This window comes from Leptosomus discolor, chromosome 24 (assembly GCF_034619465.1).
Source record: "Leptosomus discolor isolate bLepDis1 chromosome 24, bLepDis1.hap2, whole genome shotgun sequence".
Lineage (NCBI taxonomy): Eukaryota > Metazoa > Chordata > Aves > Leptosomiformes > Leptosomidae > Leptosomus > Leptosomus discolor.
In genome coordinates this window covers 8,217,873-8,229,773 of record NC_141414.1, presented here as the reverse complement: position 1 = coordinate 8,229,773, position 11,901 = coordinate 8,217,873, and the positions used below count along the sequence as shown (strand labels likewise).

The following is an 11,901-nucleotide window of genomic DNA, read 5'->3' as shown; positions in this document are numbered from 1 at the left end:
CGGAGGGAGGCCGCGGTGCTGCCGAAGGCCAGGGTCACCCGCGGGGTCGTTGGACTCGGTGTAAAACCTTCCCCATCCACGTTTTCCATCGGGAATAGACGCTTCAGCGCCGGCGTTGGCGTCCCACGGCGGAGGAGAGAAAACAGGTGCCGCCGCCCGGCCCAGCGCTGGCTTCGCTTCGGAGGCCGCGGCGGCGCCCCCCGTGCCTGCCTCACCTCAGGGTTACAGATAAAACCTGTGTCCTGCTTTGTTCACCGCCCGTTATTTATTATTATCCTGGAGCATGAAAACACTCGCTGGGACTGAACGTCCTTATCAAGACCCCCAGGTGTGCCGGACCCACCGGGAGCCTTCGCCAGGGGGAGGGAGAAGCCAGCGAGGTGTGGGGTGATGGAGGGAGGACGGGAAAAGGGGCCTGAGCGGGCAGCAGTTATCACAGAGGAAGGGTGGGCGCCCTCCCCGCAGGACAGCCGTCCGAACAGAGCCCCCACCCGCCCCGCAGGGGTTTAACGCACGTTAAGTTCAGCACAAAGCGGCCGGGTCGGGCGGGAGGATCCCGGGGAAGCCGGGGTTTGAGTCAAGAGCGTTTGGGAGCTTCCCCCGCGCCTGCCGCCGGCCAGGCCTGCCCCGCTCCTCGCCCCCCGCCCGCAGGACCCGCCAGAAGGGCTGTAACGGGGCGGGGGGGGCCAGCAGGAACCGGCCCTGCCCCAGCCCGGCCCTGCCTCCACCCGCACCACCGCCCCGGGCAGCAGCGGAGGGAACGGGAGAGCGGTGGCGGGGGGGGGGGGGTTCGCCCCGATCGTGGAGCTTCTGCGCCGCAGCCCCGGTGCGGGCAGCCTGCGGGGGCGGCGGCGGGCCCGGCTGCCGGCGGGCAGGCCCGGCAGGCCCCGATGGCCGCCGCGGCGGGGCCAGGCCCCGCGCCCCGTCTCCATAGCACCCGCTTCCCCTTCGCCCTCCGCCCCCTGCCCTTTGCCCTCCACCGCCCCGCCCCCGGTAGCCCCGCCCCTGACGGTGACGGACAGCTCCAGCGGCCTATCACAGCGCCCCGCCGCCCGCCAGAGTGGGTGGGCGGGTTGGCAACTCCGCGAACCAACCGGAAGCGAAAGCCGTGCCGCCGGCTCCTCCCTCCTCGTGGCGCCGCCGCAGCCAACCAGCGAGCGAGGGCGAGGGGGCGGGGCCGGCGCCGCGGCCAATGGGAGCGCACGTCGGTCGCCAGGGAGGTGCGAGGCCCGGAGGGGGCAGCGGCGGGAGCGCGGCGGGGCCGGGCGGGGGCGGGAGGTAAACAAAATGGCGGCGGCGTGCGCGCTGCGGCGGGGCTGGCGGCGGGGGTAAAGGGGCGGCGGCGGCGGGAGCCGGCAGGGCGGCCGGAGCGGGCCCCTGGGCAGGGCTGTGGTGGCAGAGCGGGGGCAGCGGCCGGCGGGGCTCCCCCTGAGGCGAGGGGGAGGCCGGGGGGGAGCGCGGCGCCGGGACCCGGCCCGGTTCCCGAGCCCGGCGGTGGGGAGGGGGGACGAGGCCGCCCGCCCCCCTCCCCCGACTCGACAGCGGGACGCGGAGGCCCGGGGCTGAGAGAGCGGCCGGAGCTGCCTGTGGGGCTGGTCCCCGGCCCGCGGGGGAAGGGCCCGTCCCGGGCGGGATCCCCCCCCGCCCCGCGGTGGAAGCGGAGGGCTCGGCTGCGGCCGGGGAGGCACCGGGGTCACCTCCCCGCCGGGGGGTCCCTTCCCTCCGGGCTCGGGCGCTAATTTGGTTGCACTCGAAGTGTTTTATCCCGTTTTCTTGCTGCGGGCGGCCGCAGCGTCGCTGGTTTTTCCTCCCCGGGCCGGGCGACACCTGTGGACGGGGCCTGCGGAGGGGGGGAGGGCCCGGGCCTGGGTGGCTTCTCCTCGTTGACCTTCCCCGGTTGGAGAGGGAATGGGGTGTTTTGGGCGCTGGACAGAGAGAATTACTTCCTGCTGGTTGTTCCCGTTTTAAGGTGGGTCGGTAAAGCTGTAGTGGGTTTTGCGTTGTCTGACACCGGCTGACCCCTGGACCAGTGGTGGTGACACATCATGTGCCAGGCGGAATCCCAGTGGTTGAAGGATGCCCCTGGGAGATCTCGATAGGCACCGAAGGCCTCAAACTTTTGTAGGCGTGAGAAGCGAAGACGTTAGAATTGTTTCTGAAAACTCCTTCAAAGAAACTTGGTTCCAGCTCCCAAACGGCTGAAACCAGCCCCCATCTGTGCTCGTAGCTGGACGGTGAGGACAGCAGGGCAGGCGCGCGTCCCCTGCCGCCCCGTTTGGAGCTGGTGACTATGAGCTACTAGGAATGGAAAGTCACGAAAGAGACTCGGTAATTACCTGTTTTTATGCGGTGGCCTAAAGTCCCAGAGGATGACCTAGCACTTAAGAATCAAACTGGGCCAAGTCAAAGGCCAAGTTGACTTGAAGGAACCCTAGCAGTGGGACCAGGTCGGAAATAAAGCGAGTCCCAAACTGAGTGTATCTGGGAAAAGAGATATATTCTTTTTAAAAGACATTGTGTTGCTGGAGCCAGGCCTGGATCTTTTAGCATCCAATTGAGCTGGAAGCAGCTCATAGGTTTGTTTTGTTTTTGTTGTTTTTTTATTATTATTCATGTTTGTACAATCTTCTGGATTTTTTTTTTCAAGAAGGAGTAAAAGGGAGTGTTGGAAACTAACAAACAGGATTAAAACCCTGAGCGCTTAAGGAAAACAGGTTAAGGAACTTAATCCAGGATGGATATGCAGGAGCCACAGCAGCTGGGGATGTTTGCAGAGAGCGAGCTGATGTCCGTGGGGATGGACACTTTTATCCATCGCATTGACTCCACGGAGGTCATCTACCAGCCCCGGCGGAAAAGGGCCAAGCTCATTGGCAAATACCTGATGGGGGACTTACTTGGAGAAGGGTCTTACGGCAAAGTCAAGGAGATGTTGGACTCTGAAACCCTCTGTAGGAGAGCTGTGAAAATACTGAAGAAGAAGAAGCTGCGCAGGATTCCCAACGGGGAGGCAAATGTGAAAAAGTGAGTAAATATTTCGGGTAGCTGGGAACTGGGGGGTTAAAGCGTGTCGTTATCTCCCAGCTGGAGTTCTGTGTCGATGTAACTAACGACACGGCTTTCTGCTGTGGAAGGGCTTCCCAAACCGCAGGTGTGGAGGAATCTCGGTGCGTTGAAGGGCAGCCAGCGCTCGCTGAGGTGGGGAGCAGGGCAGGGAGCGGGCTCTGCGGGGAGGGCGCGGGTCCGTCCGCCTGCACAGCCAGCCCCTAGCACGTGCGGCTGCTTTAGTGCTATCGCTTGAAGAACAAAATAGCATTTCTCAGAGAAATCCCTCTGTCGGGTTTCACCTTGAAGAGGTAACCTGCGGTGCTGCCAGCCAGGGGAGGCGAGAGGCGCTGCAGGGGGGCGCAGAAACACGCGTTGCGTTGTCCCGTCCTGCGTTATGTCCCCGGCTCGGGGCGTGGGGCTCCCGAGCCCTTTGGGATGGGAGCTGCTGCTCCCACCCGTGTCATCCGTACCCACATCGTGACCCGAGGGATTGTGCGCCCCATGGGCGTGGGAGCTCTTGGGTTTTGTTCTCGCTTTCCTTTCTGACTAATGAGTTTGGGAAGTAATTCAAGGCTCTCTTCAGGTGATGTCTGCAGCCGTAAAATGGGGACAGGGGTTGTCAACCTGTTTTATTTGGGTGACTCAAGATCTGTGCTTGGAAGCTTTCAAAGTGCCGGTTACACACTGATTAGTCAGGGCACAAGTAACTAATTAAAATTAACTGTGGCAGAAGCCTGGCGTTAGGCTTCCTCTGTGGGGCTGGGCGTATCGAACTTTCCCTTTTCTCGGGGCCGGCGGTGTGCTCCGCGGCGAGCTGTTTGTCACAGCCCTGCGAGATGGTTGTTTATCTGCGGTGGAGGGGAGCGTTCTGCAGCCAAAACAAACTGTTTGCGAGGGCTTATCTCGTAGTGGGAGGGGAAGCTTGCGAGCTGTTGAGAAGAGTCTTGTGTTGCTGGGACGTGCTGAGCGTAGAGCCCTGACCTCGCAGGGTCTTGTTTCTGTTTCTTGGTTTGGTTTGAGTTTCAAGCTCAGCTGCGGGATGTTTCACATCCTGTACTGGGACTTGTGTCAGTGCGCTGCTTAAGTTTGCCTTTAACCTTCAGCGACAGAGGCAGCTCCAGAATAGCCACAGACCCTGCGGCCGGAACCTCCCTTTCTCTCCTTTGCTGGCTCCGGTTCAGAACCCAAGTAAACTGCTGGTTAATGTGTAATAAAGTGTTTCTTGTTTTTCTGGTAAAGGTGCGAGTGCCGCTCTCCACCCTTGCCCCCTCCTTCAGGTACGTCGAGAGCTTCTACTGAAGAAGGGGGAGATTGTTTCCTCCTTAGGGAAACTTTTAAATTTAAATTTTTCTCCCCCGTGGTGAGAAAGGACTTGCCAGATGCTCGGGGAGTTTCCTGGTGTCAGAACCACGGCGATGGTCCCGCGTCCTGGAGTGAACTCTGGAGGAGTTTTGCTGATGCGCAGAGCCTGCCCGTGGGCTCTCCTCATGGCTGCTGTTGGGGCAGACGAGCCAAGCACCGCGCTGGTTTGCTGGGGATGTTTTTCTGGCTCAGCCGCACCTGCTTCACAACACGGAGGCAGATTTTAGGTGTTGTCTTGTAACGAGGGTTTCCTGTAGTTCAAGTTCCTATTTTTGTCACCGTGTCCTTTTCTCTTTTTCCACCTATTACTTTGCTTTATCTGCTGCTTCGGTGGTGTATTTTTTTTTTAAGACAAAGTGTATTTTTGTGGTACTCTTGTCCCGTGGCCCTCTGACCTTATCAAAACCCTTCGGCACTACTGTGACAGGCAGCGAAAGCTGCTCCGCTCGGAGTAAACTTGTTGTGGCGAGATACGTCCTCAGCCCCTGTGGTTTGACTGGGCAGTAGGGGTGGGGGCAGCGAGCCACTGCTGTGTTTCCAGGTAGGGCTGGAAGTACTTGGCCAACGTTATTTTATTTAATGGCACGTTGCCTGGTCAGACTTTGTTAAAATTTCACTTTCTGCAACTGCATTTGAGCAGCTGCGAGCGGTTTATACCCAGCGAACTACCCCTGTGTCAGCACGGCGGAGATCAGCCTGGGCTGAATCGCACCGTTAGGTTCTGCTTGCGTTCTTGAGAGCCCCTGAGAAGTGCAGTGGTGGGTGAGTGTGTAACTCCTGCGTGAGGGGCCGCCTTCCAGCCCCACTCGGCCCTTATCTGTACGGGGATGTCTGCCACTCGGCACGCGTGAGAGATGAGCGTGATGAGTCGTCTAATCTCTGTAAACAGCCCGAGTTCTGCTGGTGCCCTTTGAGATTAGAAATCTCTTCATCTGCCACCAGAACTAGACCAGTGCCTGGTGCTCCCTCTCCCTGCCGGTGCCCCCAGTGCGAGCAGGAGGCTTTTCCAAAGCATCTGCGATCGTGGTAGATGAAATGGTTGGGAGCGAGAGTCTTCCGAGTCGCCGATGGATTGCTTTCCCTGCTGTGGAACCGCTGCAGAACGTCTTAACCAGCAGTCTGCTCTCCGGGGCTTCGTTTCTTCATCCCGTGCTGCAAACACACTAAAAGTGCCCTGGCAGAGGGTCTGAGCTGTTTCACTCTCCAAAATTCCCGGTTGTACGGTTTTCTCTTGGCTGCAGAGATGGTGCCTGTTCCTACCAAAGCCGTCTCCAGCATTTCCTACCGCACAGGGAGAAGCTGCCTGTGTGACTTGCTGCGTTTGTCAGAGGTGTGACTGAGTGGTGACGGGGGGCTGGTGCCTCTGCCCTTGCCCCGGCGCGCCTCGGGATTGCTGCTGCTGTGGTGAGGGTGAAATGTGCATTGATAGCGCGTCGTCAAAGAAATTCCCTGGAAAACAGGTCCTAGGCTTGGGTAATTGTGTGAGCAAGTGCCATACAGGGAGCCAGAGAGGGCACAGTGACGATGGGCTGGGGAGGTACGGGTCTGTGCCGAGCTTGGGGGCCCTGGAGCGACGGCTCCGGGAGCTCTGCCTGTTAATGCCGTCTGTGTCACTACCGCTGGTGTTCGAGACCGCAGCCTCACCCTGCCTGTGCGGGCTGGCTGCCCCGGCCCTGGCTCTTGATGCAGTAAAGGAGTTTTGGGGACCTAGAAATTGGGACTGAAATGAGTTTGAGACTCGCATAAAATGGAATTATTCTTCTCCACCCTAAAATACTCCAGGTCTGGCCTTGAAAAGCGAGCCCGTAAGGGATTCATGAGTCCTGGTGAGGTTGTCAAGGGTTTAAACTCGCAAGACACACGTTTCCATAAATCAGTCTAGGGAATCTTTGTTTCTCTTCGGTTCCCTTGGAGAAAGGTTGGGATTTCTTACCCAACCAGGCAGTGCTATGGCTAATTACTGCTTCCAGTTAGTACAAAAACTGAGTTTAGCAGGATTGCCAAAAAGATGAAAGAAAATTTGGAAGACTCTTTGTCTCTAGCAGCACAAATTTAATAAAACTGTGTGCTAATAGCCTCGCACTCTAATTAAGTGTTTGGGACTTTCTGTGCATATCCCAAGTGTCTTGTACTGTACTTACCACGCTCAGTGATTACTTAGATTTGAATATATGCTCATTAGAATTCCTCGGAGTTTAAAGTGTGTAGCAGGCCTGTTCTTTGACAGTTTGCCCCTTGGGTCTACAAATGAAGAGTCTGGCACCTCTCAGAGCGTGGACAGTTCTGCAGGAGGAAGAACTTGTCACAAGCCGCGGAGGCGTGTGCTGTGGAGGGAGCTGGGCTCAAGCTGACTCATCTGGTTTCCCGTCCCTCCGAACTGGAGCGGCCGGACGGCCCTAACCGGGTGCCTCTGCTCCCTTCTTTGCTAACCGGGGTGTTTGCTTGGGTTCAGCGGCGAGGCGTTGGGGACGGGGACCCGCAGGAGAGAGGGGAGCTGTGGGGCTGGGGAGGTCGGACGTCCCTGCCGGGGTGGTGTGGGCGGGGGCCTGGGAGTGGGGAAGGGAAGGAGCAACCGCGGCCTCCAGCGCCCTTGGCAGCCCCTGGGGCTCAGGGCCCTGCCTGGGCGGGCAGCTTCCACCAGGCGAGAGCCGCTGGGGCTGGGCTCGCTGCGCTGGGTGGCTCCGGGCCGCCTCCCGGGGCTTCGGGGCGCGCGTGGGAAAGCAGCGTGGTGACCTGGGTGGGTGTCTGCGTCTTGTCGTGTGGTGCCGCTGGGGAGGGAGAGGTGCGGGAGCGTGGCGGGGGTGCGGGAGCGTGGCGGGGGTGCGGGAGCGAACACTTGCAACGTAATTTTGGGTAGTGGCTGGAGAACAGTTTGGAGGCTGAAGTGTGGAAGCCATAGATGAGCACTCGGGCTGCTGTGGCCCTGCCGGGTGTCAGCTGTACCTTCAGATCTGTGAAGCTCCGTTTGAAGAAGGAAACAGCGAAGTGCTCGGCTCAGCCTCTTCTCTGAAATGTCGCTCCCGCTCGTGGGAGCGGAGCGGTGCGGCTTCTCACGGGGGTGAAAGTGGCGAGTTGCGTCCTTGCAAGTGGAGGGCGCTCGTTTTTGGGGTGAAATAAACAGGAAAAAGCTGCTCACACGCTAGACCTTAAATAAGTTCATCTGCCTTGTGGCATATTGGGGATGCCAGCTGGTAATTAAACTTTGCTCTGGCTATACAGGGCTGCAAAGTCGATCTACGTAATGTAGTCGTTCAGTTGCGTAAGGACCAAGCGAACGATCCTTGAGTCCTTTGCAGCAGTTGGCAGGAGCGGTGTTGGGGGCTTTGTGGTACGTGCCAGAACTGGCATATGGAGCTGCTCCCTGCGCACGTCCCCTGGCCCTTCGCCGTGGCACCGGCGCTGCGGTGGAGGGCTGCCAGTTCCCTGTGCCTGCTTCCCCAGTACCACGCAGAGAGCTTGAGCTGGTGTGCTGAAGAGTGACGGGGTGGGTGAGGGGGAGCTTCTCCCAGGCTGAAGACTCGCTGCAGACCTGCCGCAAACCCTCATTTCTGACGTCTGATCTGACCTGGGAGGTAACAGGGAGAAGATTCACTGTCATGTGTCTCCAGTAAAATCCTGAAAGCTTAGGCCTGTGGAGGAGCCTTGTCAGCCAAGGGACGGGAACGACTCTGGGCTGTATTGCTCGCTTTCACTTAAGCAGGAATGGCTTGGGTGGAACTGAGGCTTGACACAAACTGTAGGAAGAATGCTGAATCTTATGGTGAAGATGTGCTCCAGGAGAGAAGGTGCTCTCCCCAGGCTGCCCTCAGCGTTTTCTGAAGTCGTGTGGCACGTGGTACAAGTGGGCAGCTTTGCTATATACGGCTCTGAGCAGCAACAGCAGCCTGTTATTTGCCAGAGTGAGGTACCTTGCTAGGGATAAGGCTTAATCTGTCGATGAGCTTAATGGGTCTGACAGAACCACGTAGAAACCTTCCCGTGAGAAGATCTTTCCTCTTCTTCCTCCAAGCTGGTTACACTTTGAAACAGGCCCCAAACTCTGACAGTCTGCCCGGTCGCATGCTTGAGGGCTTCCTAGCCTGAGAACTAGGAACGGGCTTCCCTAACGGAGGTGGTGGTGAGCGGGGTGGGTGTGGAAGCGACGAGCACACTGCGGAGGGCACGGCCTGGGCCCCTCGCCGGGGTTCTCCCTGCCCTCCGTGTTGGGGAGAAGTCTGATCTCAAAAGCAACTGTTGTGATTTAAATTTCGGGTGAAACTTTAGGGGTAGCAGGGAGAGGAGGCGAAGCTGCAGCAGCTCGGAAGGTATCCTGCCGATCCGGGCTGGCTTGGGAAGGGCGGGAGGGGCTCTCTTTCCCAGGGCTCTCAACTGAAACGCTGTTGTGCAGGCAAACCGCGAAGGAAGCGGTGGGCTGGGGTGGGGGTTTGTGCTGTGACTTCTGGAAAAAGTCGCTTCGGGCACCTTCTGACGGGGGGAGCACCCGCGTTTGCTACTCGGTGAAGTCTGCAAACCGAAATGGGACGGAGGTGGCTGTGGTCTGGCGCTCTGTTCCCCCGTCGTTCTGGAGTGCAAGGGGAGTTAAAAATAGAAATAATCTTTCCTCTGGGAAATGGGCTGCTTGGCCTCTGCCCTGGAGGTGGGTGCACTTCGCTGGCGTTTTAGATTGGTTCCTGGAAAAAAAAAAAAAAAAAGATCGTTACAGAAACATGAAATATGTATCAGTCCGTTAAAGGTGGAAGGAATTAGTGTTTGTGCTCTCAAGCCGTATTACAGGGAATGAGCTGCTGGGATCAGGATTTTAAATGTGTTCCTAATGTTGGACGCCTGCTTTGCCTTCACAGCAAAGTCGTCTCGTTTAACTAAGCACGTGTGTTCCCCCCTCTCTTGCCGGCTCGGTCTGAGCGCTCAGCCTGTCTCCCTTCATTATGCAGGAACTTCTGAGACCCGCGCTAATGCTGGCTGCAGTTTCTATGCTAATTTAATCCACTTCAGCCTTTTGGTCATTACTATAATTAGAGCGGCTGCATCACTTTGCAAATCTGTCTGCCATTTAAACTAAACACTCTTCTGAGCTTTGCCTGTTACCCGAGGTTTCTGTTTAGCTGTCATACTGGTGTGTTTTGGAGCTATATATGATAAAGGAGGAGTGCCTGGCCTAAGCTTTGGCAGTGAAGCCGTTAATCCTGCTGCTCAGGGGTTCTTAGAAGATCTTTAAAGACCCGCTTGCGTTCCTGCATCTTAGGAGCCTTTCGAAGGAGCAGTCGCTGGTTTGTTAATCAGATGCGATGCATCAGCAAGGCCACAGCTTGTTATTAGTGGCTGGCTAATTGTGCAGGCAAGGGGTGAGTGGCTTTCTGGGCTCCGTGTGTCATGTGTTTGGGCAGAGGCTCTTGCTGCCAAAGCTGTGCTCAGAGTTCCTTGTAATGCTGCTTTCAAGAGTCCTGTTGAAATGTAACCGGGCTGCTTAAAGCCCCTTCCCAAAAGGCACGAAAGAGGCTGGAAAGCAGTTTCTGACCAGTTCAGCACAAGCTCAGGATGGAGCAGCAGAGGAACAAAGCGAAGAGCAGTATCTGCACTTCAGACACTGACAGAACCACCCTGACCTGACTGTCCTGATCCTCCTGTTTCTCATCTTCGCAGCTGGCACCCAGTGGGATTTTGCAGGCTGAGCTTAATGCGAAAGGTACTAAAACGTGGTTTGGGGCACGGCACAAAATCCCAGGAGACAAAGATCGAAATGGCTGATACAAGATGTCATACAAGGGTCTGTTTTCCTAGCCCAGGGAAGATGTCTCCTCGTTTGGTTTCAGGTTATTTATTCTCCACAAACAGGGAACTCCATTCAGCTCTCTGAACTGTTTGGTCAGGTTAAGTTAGGACTAAAGTTTGGAAGAAATGGAGTTATTAGCCGCAACTCCTGTTTGCGACTCGTTGTGAAGACTGCTGTTGTGGTTCTTGCACTGGTCACTCTGAATTCTGAAAGTCCCCGCTTTAATGAAGGGCGCTGGGAAACTGCCTTGGTAGCTGGCTGCTGCACGTGGGGGGTGGGATGTGCCTCAGGGTGATTTCGGTTCCCCCTCGCTGTAAAGACGCTCCAGCTGATCACACGAGTGGACTGCCCAGCTCAGGGGTCTTTGGGCTGCAGCCCTGCAGCTTGCCGTGTCTGGTGGGGCTCGGGGCGAGCAGCCCGTGGCCGCCCTAAGCGTGGGAGCGGGGCTGCGCTGCGGTGGGGGCTCTGCGGGCAGCAGGCGTCGGGAGCGAGGCGCTGAGCTGCAGGGGTCTCTGGTGGGACTGCTGGGAGGCCGTGTCGTCTCCCACTTGGGAACTTCTCTGGAGTTCTTCCATCCCTCACCTCTGGCATCTGTCACGCTCGTCTCCTGGCCACAGGGCGCTTCAGGTGCTGGGCTTCTCGTGTCGGGACGTGGGGCTGGCCGCCCCTTTGGCAGCCTCGGCCCATCGGTGGCCGCGGGTGCAGACCAGAGGTGTGGTGCTGCCGTGATGGGCTTGTCCCTTTTGGCTAGCGAGGTACCTCTCCTGGCTTTTCTGTAGTTTGTGTGTTCTGTAGAAAATCATGTTCTGCTGAACAGCCCCTCTTCAGCTGAATTTCGTGTGGTATAATTAAAAAAAAAAAAATCAATTTAGTTTCACTTGTTCATGTCTTTAGCCGGTTTCTGGTGTGTTTAGGTTTAAATGACTTCTGTCCATTCACAGTACAGCAACTGTCAGAAGGAGTTCCTTGTTAGGGATGGAAACTTCTTGTTTCTTTCTTTTTTTGGCAAGTAACTAATATTAAGGTTGTTCCCCAGCTAAATAACAGGATTTGTGCTGAAATGGGCTATCCAGCGTGTTGGCTGCTCTGCCGCATTTGGCACCGGGCACTGCTGCCGGTGACAACGGGAGCACACCTAACTGCACGATGCTGCCGTACCCTGACGTCTGCGGGGGTTGTTCCTGGTCACGATGCTGATTAAAAACGTACCCTGAAGGATGAGGGCTGGAAGCCCAAGCGAATTTATTTCTGCTCTTGTAACTGCAGATGACACTTGCGTGTAAAGAAGCACGAAGTGCAAACACGAAAGGTTTGTCGTGGAAGTGACTGTCCTAGATATTATGGGAAACGCAAACGTGGGGCGTCTTTAGGGCTTTCACTGAAGAGACCGATGGTTTGCAGAGCGTGTCCTCAGGTTGCTTTCTCCTGCCGCCCAGCCGGAGGTCCAGCAGGGTCTCGCCAGGAGCGGTTTTCTCCGCGTCGGCTCAGCACGACGCCCTCCTGGCCAAGCTTGCCATTGCCCTGTTCCTGCTCGCGTTGGGTGGGGCTGGCAGCGTCCTCCTGGGGACCAGCCAGATCGCTAAAGGGGAGCACTGCGCGGAGTTTAGGGGTCAAACCAGAATGAAGCTTACACTGGAGTGCAGAATAAACCTTTACGTTAGCAGCAGAAACGCGGCCTGTGTCGGAGGGCACCGAGGCGTCCGCACAGGGCGTTCGTATGA

The 11,901-nt window shown here is 57.3% G+C and overlaps 1 protein-coding gene across 2 annotated transcripts in view; it reads left to right on the top strand.

The window, feature by feature from the left end:
• The first annotated feature begins 1,683 nt into the window (after positions 1–1,683).
• Positions 1,684–11,901, top strand: part of STK11 (serine/threonine kinase 11) — a 42,965-nt gene continuing 32,747 nt past the window's right edge. For both annotated transcript variants that reach the window (XM_086477424.1, XM_086477425.1), the window contains exon 1: positions 1,684–3,024. In XM_086477424.1, the coding sequence (XP_086333550.1) occupies positions 2,735–3,024 (290 nt within the window). In that variant the 5' untranslated portion in view covers positions 1,684–2,734. The remainder of the gene's footprint in view (positions 3,025–11,901) is intronic.